Genomic DNA, 16,718 nt, shown 5'->3' on the forward strand with positions numbered 1-16,718 from the left:
TAGACTATAGACTAGACTATAGACTAGACTATAGACTAGACTATAGACTAGACTATAGACTAACTAGACTAGACTATAGACTAGACTATAGACTAGACTATAGACTAGACTATAGACTAGACTATAGACTAGACTATAGACTAGACTATAGACTAGACTATAGACTAGACTATAGACTAGACTATAGACTAGACTATAGACTAGACTATAGACTAGACTATAGACTAGACTATAGACTAGACTATAGACTATATATAGACTAGACTATATATAGACTAGACTATATATAGACTAGACTATATATAGACTAGACTATATATAGACTAGACTATATATAGACTAGACTATATATAGACTAGACTATATATAGACTAGACTATTATAGACTAGACTATAGACTAGACTATAGACTAGACTATAGACTAGACTAGACTATAGACTAGACTATAGACTAGACTAGACTAGACTATAGACTAGACTATAGACTAGACTATACTAGACTATACGCTAGACTATAGACTAGACTATAGACTAGACTATAGACTAGACTATAGACTAGGCTATAGACTAGACTATAGACTAGACTATAGACTAGACTATAGACTAGACTATAGACTAGACTATAGACTAGACTATATACTAGACTAGACTATAGACTAGACTATAGACTATAGACTAGACTATAGACTAGACTATAGACTAGACTAATAGGACTAGACTATAGACTAGACTATAGACTAGACTATAGACTAGACTATAGACTAGACTAGAGACTAGACTACTAGACTAGACTATGACTAGACTAGATACTAGACTATAGACTAGAACTAGTAGACTAGACTATAGACTAGACTATAGACTAGACTATAGACTAGACTATAACTAGACTACAGACTAGCTTAGACTAGACTATAGACTAGACTATAGAACTAGACGATAGACTAGACTATAGACTAGACTATAGACTAGACTATAGACTAGACTATAGACTAGACTATAGACTACGACTATAGACTAGAACTATGACTAGACTAGAGACTAGACTAGAGACTAGACTACAGACTAGACTATAGACTAGACTATAGACTAGACTAAGAGACTAGACTATAGACTAGACTATAGACTAGACTTATAGACTAGAACTATAGACTAGACAGATGACTAGACTATAGACTAGACTATAGACTAGACTATAGACTAAGGACTATAGACTAGACTATAGACTAGACGAAGGGACTATAGACTAGACTATAGACTAGACTATGACTAGACTATAGACTAGACTAGACTAGAGACTAGACTATAGACTACTATATACTAGACTATAGACTAGACTATAGACTAGACTATAGACTAGACTATAGACTAGACTATAGACTAGACTATAGACTAGACTATAGACTAGACTATAGACTAGACTATAGACTAGACTATAGACTAGACTATAGACTAGACTATAGACTAGACTATAGACTAGACTATAGACTAGACTATAGACTAGACTATAGACTAGACTATAGACTAGACTATAGACTAGACTATAGACTAGACTATAGACTAGACTATAGACTAGACTATAGACTAGACTATAGACTAGACTATAGACTAGACTATAACTATATATAAACTAGACTATATATAGACTAGACTATATATAGACTAGACTATATATAGACTAGACTATATATAGACTAGACTATATATAGACTAGACTATATATAGACTAGACTATATATAGACTAGACTATATATAGACTAGACTATATATAGACTAGACTATATATAGACTAGACTATATAATAGACTATATATAGACTAGACTATAGACTAGACTAGACTAGACTAGACTATAGACTAGACTAGATAGACTAGACTATAGACTAGACTAGACTATAGACTAGACTAACTAGACTATAGACTAGACTATAGACTAGACTATAGACTAGACTATAGACTAGACTATAGACTAGACTATAGACTAGACTATAGACTAGACTATAGACTAGACTATAGACTAGACTATAGACTAGACTATAGACTAGACTATAGACTAGACTATAGACTAGACTATAGACTAGACTATAGACTAGACTATAGACTAGACTATAGACTAGACTATAGACTAGACTATAGACTAGACTATAGACTAGACTATAGACTAGACTATAGACTAGACTATAGACTAGACTATAGACTAGACATATACTAGACTATAGACTATATATAGACTAGACTATATATAGACTAGACTATATATAGACTAGACTAGACTATATATAGACTAGACTATATATAGACTAGACTATATATAGACTAGACTATATATAGACTAGACTATATATAGACTAGACTATATATAGACTAGACTATATATAGACTAGACTATATATAGACTAGACTATATATAGACTAGACTATATATAGACTAGACTATAGACTAGACTAGACTATAGACTAGACTAGACTATAGACTATAGACTAGACTATAAGACTAGACTATAGACTAGACTAGACTAATAGACTATAGACTAGACTATAGACTAGACTATAGACTAGACTATAGACTAGACTATAGACTAGACTATAGACTAGACTATAGACTAGACTATAGACTAGACTATAGACTAGACTATAGACTAGACTATAGACTAGACTATAGACTAGACTATAGACTAGACTATAGACTAGACTATAGACTAGACTATAGACTAGACTATAGACTAGACTATAGACTAGACTATAGACTAGACTATAGACTAGACTATAGACTAGACTATAGACTAGACTATAGACTAGACTATAGACTAGACTATAGACTAGACTATAGACTAGACTATAGACTAGACTATAGACTAGACTATAGACTAGACTATAGACTAGACTATAGACTAGACTATAGACTAGACTATAGACTAGACTATAGACTAGACTATAGACTAGACTATAGACTAGACTATAGACTAGACTATAGACTAGACTAAGACTAGACTATAGACTAGACTAAACTATACTATAGACTAGACTATAGACTAGACTATAGACTAGACTATAGACTAGACTATAGACTAGACTATAGACTAGACTAGACTATAGACTAGACTATAGACTAGATTATAGACTATAGACTAGAAGTACAGCTTCTCCAATTCGTCATTAATCTAAGCTTTCCTCTACATGTTAGACAGACTATAGACTAGACTATAGACTAGACTATAGACTAGACTATAGACTAGACTATAGACTAGACTAAGACTAGACTATACTAGACTAGACTAGACTATAGACTAGACTAGACTAGACATAGACTAGACTATAGACTAGACTATAGACTAGACTATAGACTAGACTATAGACTAGACTATAGACTAGACATAGACTAGACTATAGACTAGACTATAGACTAGACTATAGACTAGACTATAGACTAGACTAAAACTAGACTATAGACTAGACTATAGACTAGACTATAGACTAGACTATAGACTAGACTATAACTAGACTATAGACTAGACTATAGACTATACTATAGACTAGACTATAGACTAGACTATAGACTAGACTATAGACTAGACTATAGACTAGACTATAGACTAGACTAAGACTAGACTATAGACTAGACTATAGACTAGACTATAGACTAGACTATAGACTAGACTATAGACTAGACTATAGACTAGACTATAGACTAGACTATAGACTAGACTATAGACTAGACTATAGACTAGACTATAGACTAGACTATAGACTAGACTATAGACTAGACTATAGACTAGACTATATACTAGACTATAGACTAGACTATAGACTAGACTATAGACTAGACTATAGACTAGACTATAGACTAGACTATAGACTAGACTATAGACTAGACTATAGACTAGACTATAGACTAGACTATAGACTAGACTATAGACTAGACTATAGACCTAGACTATAGAATACTAGACTATAGACTAGACTATAGACTAGACTATAGACTGACTATAGACTCGACTATAGACTAGACTATAGACTAGACTATAGACTAGACTATAGACTAGACTATAGACTAGACTATAGACTAGACTATAGACTAGACTATAGACTAGACTATAGACTAGACTATAGCTAGACTATAACTAGATATAGACTAGACTATAGACTAGACTATAGACTAGACTATAGACTAGACTATAGACTAGATATAGACTAGACTATAGACTAGACTATAGACTAGACTATAGACTAGACTATAGACGAGACTATAGAATAGACTATATACTAGACTATACACTAGACTATAGACTAGACTATAGGCTAGACTATACTAGACTATAGACTAGACTATAGACTAGACTATAGACTAGACTATAGACGAGACTATAGACTAGACTATAGGCTAGACTATAGACGAGACTATATACTAGACTATAGACGAGACTATAGACTAGACTATAGTCTAAACTAGACTAGACTATAGACTAGAAGTACAGCTTCTCCAATTCGTCATTAATCTAAGCTTTCCTCTACATCTTGAATGTTTAATGTTTCGTGTTTCTAAAACAGATATTGTTTGTTACCTCATTTCATGATGTTGTTTTTTTAGCTTCTGCCTTTAACTACAATAGTTTGGCATGTTAAATAGTTTCGTTAGCATTTGCTACTACTAGTTAAAACTATTGTTTTTCCATTTTTTTTTATTGAAAGTTCTGTTACTTCTTTATGTTGTTGTTGATTGTTTGTTGTTCGTTACCAAATTGTCATTTTCACACTTAATGAAAATTGTTATAACTTTGTTAAGACATTGTAAATGGTAAATAGTTAACATGTTTTTGGTTCATTTTATCTAGGAAACTTATACTATTATCATTTCCTTTGTAATGAAGAATAACAAGTACTTATTTGGTGTACAAAATAGTTGTTAGGGTAAAGAAGAGATGTTTGAAGGCAAACTAAATCTGCTGTAGATCATTCAGTAACGCTACAATCAAGAGAATAAGGTAATATCAGAAGATCATATTTAGATATTTAAATAACGTTAAAATTTATCATTTTCTTATTTCGTTTTATTTTAAGTAGACATTTTGTTTCAGCTATAAAACCTTCCAAAAACGGAGTTATTCTTTGAAATCATTAAAATCTATTTTGCTGGAAATCTAGAAGGAATAGTGCAAAAACAATGGAAATCTGTGATCCTTTTTATATACTGCTGAAAATGAAAAGAAAACAACTTTCAACTGATTTAGAATTTAGCAGAATATTGTATTTATTATTTTGTAGGAAAAACACTCAAAAGTTATTTAAATTCTATGAGATATTTATTACATAACGTTGAACTTTTCTGGAGTATTTTCAAAATTAATATAGAAACGGAAATTATAATTTACTGCACCATCTATGTGTCGAATAATACACTAACAAGTCATGATGACACAAAAATGAACTGCTTTTGGAAATTAGTTTTAAAACACAGAGTGCATCACATAGCTTTAAAGTAGAGTTCTATAAATCGACTTTCGAATAATCGAACAATCGACTTTTTGTCGAAAAAAGTCGAAGTCGACTATTTTGTTCCAAAAAGGTCGATAACTCGACTATCGTCTGTCGACTTTGTGAATAAAAGTCGAAAAAAGTCGAAAAGTCTGAAAGTCGAAAAGTCGAAAAAAGTCGATAAGTCGAAAAAAGTCGATAAGTCGAAAAAAGTTGAAAAAAGTCGAAGAAAGTCGAAAAAAGTCGAGAAGTCGTAAAAAGTCGAAAAAAGTCGAAAAGTCGGAAAAAGTCGAAAAATCGAAAATTGTAGAAACAAGTCAAAAATAGTCAAAAATTTTAAAAAAGTGGAAAAAAGTCAAAAACTCTAAAATAGTCGGAAAAACTCGAAAAAAGTCAAAAAATAGTCGGAAAAAAGTAGAAAGAAGTCGAAAATAGTCAAAAAGTCGAAAAAATCGAAAAGTCGAAAAAATCGAAAAGTCGAAAAAGTCGAAAAAAGTCGAAAAGTCGAAAAAAAGTCGAAAAGTCGAAAAGTCGAAAAAAGTCGGAAAAAGTCGAAAAGTCGACTATTTATAAAATACTTATAGCCGAAAAGTCTAAAAGTCGACCTTTATTTAAATGAAAAAAGTCGAAAAGTCTAAAAATCGACTTTTCATAAAATGCAAAAAGTCGAAAAGTCGACTTTTAACTAAATGAAAAAGTCGAAAAGTCGACTTTTCGTTTCAACTATAGAACCCTACTTTAAAACAATAAATTGATTTGTGGTTTTTATAAATCAAATTAATATTAATTGGCAACATTGAAACATTGATTCAAATATTTTATGACTCACTCTGTTTACATCAACAATTGTTTTATTATACCCTACATCATTTTATAGGAGGCATAATGATTCCTGCTGAAGTTTGTTATTCCTAGAACTGTGTAGTTTATACCTACTTAAATACCCATGTAACAAACTGTTTAAAGACGGCCCAATTAATATCATACAAATATCCCTCAAAACTAGAAAACTCCATAAAAATAAGATTTATGGGCGTATACATATTAAAACTTACATTTTATGCTTACCCCTGACAAAAGTCCGCACACATGTAATGAATACTTCGCAAAAGGTCTAGGACTTGAACCACTTAACATTGTCATGTCCTAGATGAGGTCGTCGTTATCAGGAATCTGATACACCAATAATGTTTGCAAGAGCTTTGTAGAGTCAATCTGTTTTAAATAAACATCTGCTTTAAAAGTTTTTCAATTTCATCACAAAACGAAAGAGTTTTTAAAATACCCACCGGGCTGCTTCAAACTTTCAATATCTACAACATTTTTTCACAAAATGGAAACAACTATTAATAAAGAATTAAATAATTTAAATTTAAACAATTCCAAAGAACTAATGGACTCCACTGGTGTACCCTACATTAATAATGTCTTAAAACAAAAATATCCACCCAAACACCAGTGGAAGATTACGAGTATAATATGATAGCTGAGATGAACTATGAATATGCGGATGATGATGAATTTGCCAAATATGGCTGTTGGAATACATTTGCCCAGGCCCGAATGATAGTGTGGAAACTTTTGTTTGATGAACCCACATTATCCACTGAAAATTTTAATAAAGCCGCTGAACTTTTAGAATACCATAGACGTGATGCTTTAATGTTATCACTTCGGGATTATAATCTTTGTATACCCACCGTTAGGGATGAACTTTTAAAAAGAAACTATTTAGACTTTTGGCAAAAGATAATAGTAAACAAAGAATTAGGTTTATGCTGTGGCACTGATGCAAAATTTGATGATAATAAGTTGGATGGTAAGGATCCCGATAAATTTTATAATGCAGGAAAGGATTTCATCAATCGGTAAACAAACTAATTTTTATTATACATGGAATCTCTGTAAATTTATGCAAATTTAGGTATTAATGAAGAAATTGTTTAATAAACTATTTTTACACAATTTTTTTAAATTCTTTGAAATTACAGTTTTTATTAATTAAACAATTTTATTTTTACATTATTACATTTTTATACCCTCCACCACCATCAGTGGTGATAGAGGGTATATGTATATAACTTTGTCATTCCGTGTGTAACACCAAGAAATATTCATCTGAGACCCAACAAAGTATATATATTCTGGGTCCTTATGAAATTCTGAGTCGATTTAGCTATGTCCGTCTGTCCGTCCGTCCGTCCGTCTGTCTGTCTGTGTAAAACACGCTCACGTTAAAACGAAGCAATATAATTTAACCAAATTCACCCAAAATATTCATTATTATCCGGTACAGTTTGGTATTGAAAATGAGCAATATCGGTTCACATCGGGAAAAGTTATGAATCAAAATTTAAAACAACCTCGAAAAAAATAAGCATTTTTTTCACATTCTAATGTAATTTTCTCCAAAACTATGCAAGATAATTCCATGAAAATCACCACACATTCGTTTCTACACAAGATCTTGATCCGTGCAGAAAATTGCTAGAATCGGTCCACAATTTCATATACCTCCCATACAAAAGTACATATTCCCGGAAAATGGGTTTTTTGCTAATAACTACCGTCACAATGAAGATATCTTCACAAAATTTTTCAGATTAAAATGTTTTGTCAATAGAATTCATTCAGAGAAAAAATTTTCTGGATCGGTCCATAATTGGACATAGCTCCCATACAAGGTCCCCTCTCGAAAATAACTTAAACGTGCATAACTCATTACTAAATTAAGATATCCATATAAACTTTGGTACAAGTATTGCCCGTATGCCTAGAAATATTGCTGTGAAAGTTTCCTCCGATCGGTCTAAAATTGGTCATAGCTCCCATAAAAGGTCCCCTCCCGAAAATCACTTAAACGCGCATAACTCATTACAAAATTAGGATATCCATATAAAATTTGGTACAAGTATTACTCATATGCACAGAAATATTACTGAGAAATTTTTTTCCGATCGGTCCATAATTGGTCATAGCTCCCATACAAGGTCCCCTCCCGAAAATCACTTAAACGCGCATAACTCATTACTTAAATAAGATATCCATATCAAATTTGGTACAAGTATTGCCCATATGCATAGAAATATTACTAATAAAGTTCTTTCCGATCGGTCCATAATTGGTCATAGCTCCCATACAAGGTCCCCTCCCAAAAATCACTTAAACGTGCATAACTCATTACTAAATTAAGATATCCATATACAATTTGGTACAAATATTACTCATATGCACAGAAGTATTACTGTGAATTTTTTTTCCGATCGGTCCATAATTGGTCATAGCTCCCATACAAGGTCCCCTCCCGAAAATCACTTAAACGCGCATAACTCATTTCTTAATTAAGATATCCATATAAAATTTGGTAGAAGTATTACTCGTATGTACAGAAATATTACTGAGAATTTTTTTTCCGATCGGTCCATAATTGGTCATAGCTCCCATACAAGGTCCCCTCCCGAAAATCACTTAAACGCGCATAACTCATTACTTAAATAAGATATCCATATCAAATTTGGTACAAGTATTGCCCATATGCATGGAAATATTACTGTGAAAGTTTTTTCCGATCGGTCCATAATTGGTCATAGCTCCCATACAAGGTCCCCTCCCGAAAATCACTTAAACGCGCATAACTCATTACTAAATTAAGATATCAATATAAGATTTGGCACAAGTATTACTCATATGCACAGAAATATTACTGTGAAAATTTTTTTCGATCGGTCCATAATTGGTCATAGCTCCCATACAAGGTCCCCTCCCGAAAATCACTTAAACGCGCATAACTCATTACTAAATTAAGATATCAATATAAGATTTGGCACAAGTATTACTCATATGCACAGAAATATTACTGTGAAAATTTTTTTCGATCGGTCCATAATTGGTCATAGCTCCCATACAAGTTCCCCTCCCGAAAATCACTTAAACGCACATAACTCATTACTAAATTAAGATATCCATATAAAGTTTGGCAGAAATATTGCTCATATATAGAGAAATATTACTGTGAAATTGTTTTCCTATCGATCCATAATTGATCATAGCTCCCATACAAGGTCCCTTTCAGAAAAATACTTAAAGGCACATAACTCATTACCAAATAATGATATAAATAAATACTATTTTTGTTCATAAATACTATTTTGTAATGCAAAAAGCACTTAATGCTATTTCAAAAACTTTTCACGATCGGTCTATATTTGGTCATATCTCTCATACTAGGTTCTGCCCCTAAAAGCGCTTTAACCGTATTTAACTATTTGCATTATCAATTTGTGTAGAATAAAATTATATATATGTATGTATTTTTAAAATCCTTAAATCTTTCACACACATGCATACATGCAAATACGAGATATCGCTAAAGCATATCTTAGGGCGCTATAAAAATTTAAATGAAAGTGGCGTTTCTAATGTTCAATAAATCTTGGAATTGTAGTAGATTTAAGCTGTTTAAATCTTGGGATTTTTCTATTTAAGACATGAGAAAACTTATTTCTACAAATATTTTATTAATTAGAAATGTATTAATACAAAAGTTGCTGGTGGAGGGTATTTAAGATTCGGCTCAGCCGAATATAGCACTCTAACTTGTTTTATCTAAAGTTATTAAATTTACATTCAATATAAATAATATATTTGTTTTCACATTAATTCTTATCAAATTATACCTCAAGTACCACATATTTCCTAACACTGTCTTACAAATATGTACTATAAACTCTACTGTTGTTCGATAAATTCCTCCATCACTTTATAAAATTCTTCAGGATCCTTACCATCCAACATATCATCAGCAAATTTTGCATCTGTTCCGCAACATAATCCCAATTGTTTTTCTACTATAACATTTTGCCAAAAATCAAAATATTTTCTTTTCAAAAGTTCATCTTTTACTGTGGGTATCCAAAGATTATAGTCTCTAGGCGCTATCATTAATGCATCACATCTGTAGTCTTCTAAAAGTTGGGATGCTTTATTACAGTTTTCTGCTGTTAAGGTTTTTTCGTTAAACAAAAGTTTCCATACTGTATTGCGAGCCTGGGCAAATGTATACCAATAGCCATATTTTACAAATTCATCATCATCAATGTATTCATAATCCGTTTCAGCCACCATATTATGGTCGTAATCTTCTAGTGGTGTTTGGTTTGATATTTGTTTCAAGTTTTGGTTGATAAAAGGTACAGCTGTAGAGTCCATTAGTTCTTTGGAATTGTTTAAATTTAAATTATTAAATTCTTTATTAATAGAAGACTCCATTTTATAAAGGAATGTTGTAGATGATTTCAAAATTGTTTTCGTTTTGTGATGAAAATATTAAACGGAAGAAGTGCAGCGCAAAATTGAAAAACTTCAAAACAGATGTTTTATCGTAACAGACTGATTCATGTGAAATATTAGAAGAATAAATACTGTTGAGCAAGTTGTCAAATATAATAGACAAATTTTAATGAAAATGCTTTAACTGATCTTGTTATAATAGCAGTTAAATTCAAACTGAACAACAATATTCTATAAATTTCGATCATTTCAACTGATTTCAACATTTGTTGACAAAATTTGCAAACAAAGTCAAGTTTAATTTCATTAGCAACACTCTTCTCTTGCTCAACAACAGGGTAATTGATAAATTCATTAGTTTTATAAACGTCGTAGTACTATTTGAATTATAACGGTTATTTCAGGAAATTTGCATAAAATGATGTCATGATTTCTTCTAATAATTATTTAAACAGCTGAAAATGTTTGCTTTTAGTTTTAAACAACAGATATATTATATATTTTACTGATTCATCCCACATTATTAATATTTATTAGAGCTAAAAGTAAATATTTCTAAGAATAATACAATTCTAATGTTTAGTAAGAAAATATTGTCAGACTTAAAACACATTTTATCTTATTGATTCATTTATTACAACAAAAACGAAATCGTTCCTTTTAAAAATAAACAATTTTATTGTTAATATCAATATGTAGTAGATGTATAAAATACGTATGGGTATACAAGATAATAGGCGTTTTCTATAACTAGATTCACAAGAAATAACAAATAATCTTAAACTATTTCTTCTGCTGTTTGATGAAATCCTCTCCAACTTTATAAAATTCTATTGGCCTTTTATCTTCCATATCATCGAAATAATCCGAGTCACGTGCCCAGCATAAACCCAATTCTTTCTTCACTATTACATCTTGCCAGAAGTCGAAATACTTTCGTTTCAAAAGCTCATCTCTTACGGTGGGAATCCAATCATTGTAATCCCAAGGACAATAGAAACAAGCATCACTTTTATATAGCTCCAAAAGCTCAGCTGCTTTTTTACTATTCTCTGCTGTTAAGGAGCCTTCATCAAACAGTAGCTGCCATATCATTTGTCTAGCTTCGGCAAATATTTGTTTATAGGCTTCTTCATCATCGCCATCAATTTCTCCCTGAGCTTCCACATTATGTTTGTAATCTTCTACCGGTGTCTCTATGCTTAGCTTCTTTAAAGTTTTATCAGTTTTTGGTGATTCCTTGTGGAGAAGTGATGTGGCCAATAAGTCGGATACATTAGGAACTGTAGATTGAGATTTATTTTTCAACCAGGGAGCTTCGCAGTCTGCAAACTTATAAAAATTAGCCGGTTCTGGATCTTCTACATCATCGAACAGATCCGAATCTCTGGCCCAGCAGGGACCTAATTCTTTTTGTACTACAACATTTTTCCAAAATTCCAACATTTTACGTTTTAATAGTTCATCTCTTACTCTCACAATCCAATTATTATAGTCGGAGGCTTGATAGAAACAGGCGTCCTCTTTGTGCATTTTCAGTAATTCCGCTGCCTTTTCCAATTGCTCTTTTTGCGCGCAGCTCTCCCCAGCTTCGAATAGCAATTTCCATACAGTCTCCCTAGTTGCGGCCGAAATTTTTTTCCAGCATTCATCATACACATCATTGGGCATTATTACGTCAGCTTTCATTTTATCATCCATCAATTTGACATAATCCGTCACTGGATTGTTGAGGGAGATTTTTGCCTCGAAATTTGCAAATTCTGCATCAACTCTTGTTGCCATTTTTCTTCCAATTAATGCTGCTGCCGGTCTCACTGGTTCAATTGTTTGGTTTATTTTGAAATGCTGATAAAATTCTACAAATGATTTCGTTTGCTTAAAACGCAAAAGAGAAGAGAACATTACAAAAAGTAATAGAAATAGGAAAATAGAAGAAGAAAACAAAACAGTTGCCAAAATAGGAATAACAGGGTGATTCATGAAATATTAGTGAGAATTTAAACAGTGCTGTTAAACATTCCACTTGTATAATAACACAAATAAATATGAGAAATTCTTAAAATTTTACGAAATACTTATATATTTTTATTGTTAAAAACAAAAAAACATAATATGTATTAAAATATAGTTTCATAATTCCATTTAAATTTATAATTATAAGTAATTTTAGAAAATTTCTTAAAAATGTTTATTATTTAAGTAATACCAGCTCTGCATAAACAGCTGAAAAGAGAGATAGAAAAACAAACTGTCATTTCTATAATCTGGCAATACTTGCTTTGTTTTTAAATGTTTTTTCTGCACAATTTCACAATATTTTTTATTTACACTTTTTAAACATAAAGTTTAATTGGAATACAATCCAGCAATGGCTTATAATAAGGTAAATAATATATTATACATAAAATATAATTAGTTATTAATTTCGAATTTGTGCTAAATTGCTAGACATACATATTGGCTATGAAACGTAAAAAGCCGCCAGAGTACTTCCATAATTTTTAGTCCGCCACAAAATAAGTTGAAATTGTTGTTTGGGAACGTGCCACAAGACCGACCGATAGCGAAAATTTAACATACAAATGTGTTATTAAATATATGCAGAAATTTCTTCGACAGAAGATAAAACGCACGATTAAATGATGTCCTATCGTTTAGGACTACATTCGGGTAATTATCAGTAAGACTGGACTGTAGTCCATTATGTACTATAATGTAGAATATAGTTGAGACAAAAGACTAGAATATAGTCCACACTATATCCAGGGTAATCTAATGCCTGAACTATAGTTAGTTAGGCAGTGTCTGTTGATTCATATAACTCTTCTCTGACAAACCGGAACACTTACTACTAACCTTTCAGAGGCCCTAGCCCTAGCAAAACTACAAAATTATACATTGACCTTTCAAGATATACATATTTCTAACATTCTACATTCTTTACCCTTTCAGGAATATATGATATTTGTTCTCGATGTTCGTCAAAGCACCCCGGAGGAATTTAAACAAAACTCGATAAAATGCTGTTCAGAAATTATGAAACGCAAAGTAAGTTTTATACACCACTCCTACTGTCTTTATCTATTACATTCCAACTAAACTTTCTTCACAGATATGTACCGCTAAAAAGGATTTTATGTCCTTTGTTTTGGTGGGTACTCAGCGTACTTTTAATGATGTCAATACAAATGTATGTCACGATGGCTATTTAAATGTCACTCAATATGTTGGAGAAATGGAAATACCTTCTTGGCAATTATTAATGAATTTCTATCAGTTTGTCAATGAAACAGCAACGGATAAAGGTGAATGGTTGGATGCCTTAGTAGTGGCTTTTAGTATGTTGAAAGCTGGCTCGGAGTATGTTTTGTTCTGAAGGGATTTTGAGTTAGTTTAATTATAATTATAAATTATTGCAGAAATAAGAAAGTACAACGTTTAAGATTGGTGTTATTTTATGATTTCAATGATGGTCTTAATTCTTACGATTGCTTTGAGGATGTCACCAAAAGTCTGCTGGAACACAATGTAGACTTGATAGTTGTGTAAGTGTTATATATATAAAATTGTTAATTTCTATTTAAATTTATACATCACTATTACTTTTTTTCCAGTTCACCTAACATTGCTTATATTGATAATGAAGCCAATGACTTTTTACCACAAGCCATATTTAATTCGGGCAAAAGATCACAACAACAAGTTGAAAATGAAAAATATGCTTTGCGTCTCGTATCCGAATGCAATGCAAAATTAAGTAATATAAAGCAGGCGGAATTTTTTATATCTAAAAGTGATAATAAACGTCCTTGGACCTGGAATAGTGAATTACGTATTGGCACAAAAATTAACATTAGAGTAACCGGTATAATTGCGGCCAAAAATGAATGTACCATCAAATTGAAAAAGGTGTGGAATGAAGCAGATGAGGTACTCATACGTGAATGGGGTTATTCTATTAATGGTAATAGAATTACACCAAATGAGGATGATTTAATGGAAGGTTATATGTTGGGTGGCACTCCCATACCTTATGATGAAGCGGCTAATGATGATAAAATTAAACTACCGCCCGGTTTAACATTTATGGGTTTTATACCACGTAAATCGGTGTATGATGAATATTACAGTGGCGATACTGTGTATATGATTATACACAAACGTGATGATACTAGATCGGCGAAAATAATGAATGCTTTAGTAAGGGTACTGTTGAAAGCCGAAAGAGCTATATTGTGTTGGAAAGTATACAGTGAAAAGTTTAATAGACCAAAGATGGTGATTTTGATGCCAAATGAGGTAAGTCCAAGATTTATATATATTTTTAAAACAATAAAACTCAATAAAATATAATCTGCCCTAGAGATACCTTGATTAAAACGTAAAGGGGTACAAATATAGAAATTTCCCAAATTCCAACAACAAATCATTATTACAAAATAAACCTAAATCAATGTGATTTTATTATTCTATATAAATCCCTCTCTTTGCAATTCAAAAACCATAATTTTTTATTTTATTCCTAACTCTTTCTATATGTTTCAGATCAAAGATGACAGCCCCGCCTCATTTTACATGTACGAAGTGGCTTACTATGAACAATATCATTTCTTTGAGTTTCCTAAATTGGCATCGAAAAAAAGTGAATGCTCTAAGGAGCAATTAGATGCCATTGATAACCTAATCGATAGTATGGACTTAACCATAGAATCGAAGGATTCTCAAACACCCAGAGAGACACAAGAGAAAGATTTGCTGCCGTTTAATAATCTACCTCATATTTTCGAGAAGAATTTCATGGATTTAATGGAACGTAAAATTCTTTGTAAAGCCAGTGAAGATGATGAATTCTTTGAAGAGATATTAAAAGATAAAAGTTTTGCCGAAATCTTTTGGAAAGTACCCGAACAAATTGAGGAAAAGGCAAAAGATGCTGCCAAAGAGGTAAAACGCGTATTTCCCTTGAAAATAAGTGATGATTGGTTGGAGAAAGCTAAAGCTGAGGAAAAGATTAAAATGGCGCGTCTAACACAAACATTCGATGAAGAGGCCTCCATCTCGGCTAGTCAACTAGCATTTGATCATGTACGTTCCGCCACTCCAGCTGAAGACTTTGAACAGTTACTTAAAGCCTGTGTATTTACCATCAAGAATAGTACACAGCGTGATGTTAAATTTAATCATTATGCCTCACAAATGCGTGCCGTTATCAGAGATCTGATATTTAAACCCAAATCATTTGCCGAAATAAATGTGGACAAAATCGTTGCGGCACTGAATGTGTATCGCAAGCGTTGTTTTATCTTTAATGCATTCGATGATTATAACACATGGATTTCATCGATAAAAACCGAAGTTGTTAATCGTCGTATGGCCAAATTTTGGCATGAAGTTATTGTACGCCATGAGTTGGGTTTGTGTTTTATAGGTGAAACGTCGCTGGATGAACAGATTAAGGAAAAGGAATTCTATAGTTTGGAATTTAGTGATAGTGAAGTATCTGCTAGTAATGTTGAAGCAGCACGTTTGGAAATGGATGATTCCGATATGGATAATTTGCTGGCAAATTTACCTTAAAATAAGTAACGTTTTTTTTTTATACTTTCTTTTGTATATTTAATAAAATTATATAAATATTATTGGATGGAATTTTTAATCAATGTATAATATAGTCCATACTTTACTATAACTAATAATCTAGCCTACAGTCCAGTCCATATATACAATACTGCAGTCTAAGATATAGCCGAGGCAGAGTATAGTTGAGTTTGTAGTTCAGATTATAGTCTAATCTACAGTCTATTCTATAGTCCAGACTATAGTCTAATAACTTAAGTCTAATCTATTGTCCAGACTATAGTCTAATCTATAGTCCAGACTATAGTCTAGTATCTAGTCAAGACTATGGTCTATTCTATAATCCAGACTATAGTCTAATCTATAGTCCAGACTATAGT

General features: G+C 31.8%; 3 protein-coding genes across 3 annotated transcripts; 1 reads left to right on the forward strand and 2 right to left on the reverse strand.

The window, feature by feature from the left end:
- Positions 1-10,189: 10,189 nt before the first annotated feature.
- On the reverse strand, positions 10,190-10,857 carry LOC119607690. The gene has a single exon (XM_037961756.1). It carries the CDS (start codon positions 10,735-10,737, stop codon positions 10,198-10,200), a length of 540 nt encoding a protein of 179 aa, XP_037817684.1. The 5' UTR covers positions 10,738-10,857; the 3' UTR covers positions 10,190-10,197.
- Positions 10,858-11,412: 555 nt separating this feature from the next.
- Positions 11,413-12,683, reverse strand: LOC119607689. The gene has a single exon (XM_037961755.1). The coding sequence runs from the start codon at positions 12,661-12,663 to the stop codon at positions 11,542-11,544; it is 1,122 nt and encodes a 373-aa protein (XP_037817683.1). The 5' UTR covers positions 12,664-12,683; the 3' UTR covers positions 11,413-11,541.
- A 389-nt stretch (positions 12,684-13,072) lies between these two features.
- On the forward strand, positions 13,073-16,400 carry LOC119607691 (X-ray repair cross-complementing protein 5). Its single transcript, XM_037961757.1, has 6 exons — positions 13,073-13,144; positions 13,714-13,809; positions 13,874-14,121; positions 14,181-14,306; positions 14,376-15,060; positions 15,307-16,400. Exons 1-6 carry the CDS (start codon positions 13,130-13,132, stop codon positions 16,336-16,338), a joined length of 2,202 nt encoding a protein of 733 aa, XP_037817685.1. The 5' UTR covers positions 13,073-13,129; the 3' UTR covers positions 16,339-16,400.
- Positions 16,401-16,718: the final 318 nt, after the last annotated feature.

The sequence above is a fragment of the Lucilia sericata genome, unplaced genomic scaffold (genome assembly GCF_015586225.1).
Source record: "Lucilia sericata isolate MDLA Ls3-8-SP2 unplaced genomic scaffold, ASM1558622v1 Contig000730F_arrow, whole genome shotgun sequence".
Taxonomy (NCBI): domain Eukaryota; kingdom Metazoa; phylum Arthropoda; class Insecta; order Diptera; family Calliphoridae; genus Lucilia; species Lucilia sericata.

What these genes read in the sequence shown, in the direction of transcription:
- LOC119607690 (XM_037961756.1), bottom strand. Translation starts at nt 10,737, where the DNA reads ATGGAGTCTTCTATTAATAAAGAATTTAATAATTTAAATTTAAACAAT.
- LOC119607689 (XM_037961755.1), bottom strand. Translation starts at nt 12,663, where the DNA reads ATGTTCTCTTCTCTTTTGCGTTTTAAGCAAACGAAATCATTTGTAGAA.
- LOC119607691 (XM_037961757.1), top strand. An exon ending in AATGTAGACTTGATAGTTGT is followed by an intron (nt 14,307 to 14,375) that starts GTAAGTGTTATA and finishes CTTTTTTTCCAG; the next exon opens with TTCACCTAACATTGCTTATA. An exon ending in TGATTTTGATGCCAAATGAG is followed by an intron (nt 15,061 to 15,306) that starts GTAAGTCCAAGA and finishes TATATGTTTCAG; the next exon opens with ATCAAAGATGACAGCCCCGC.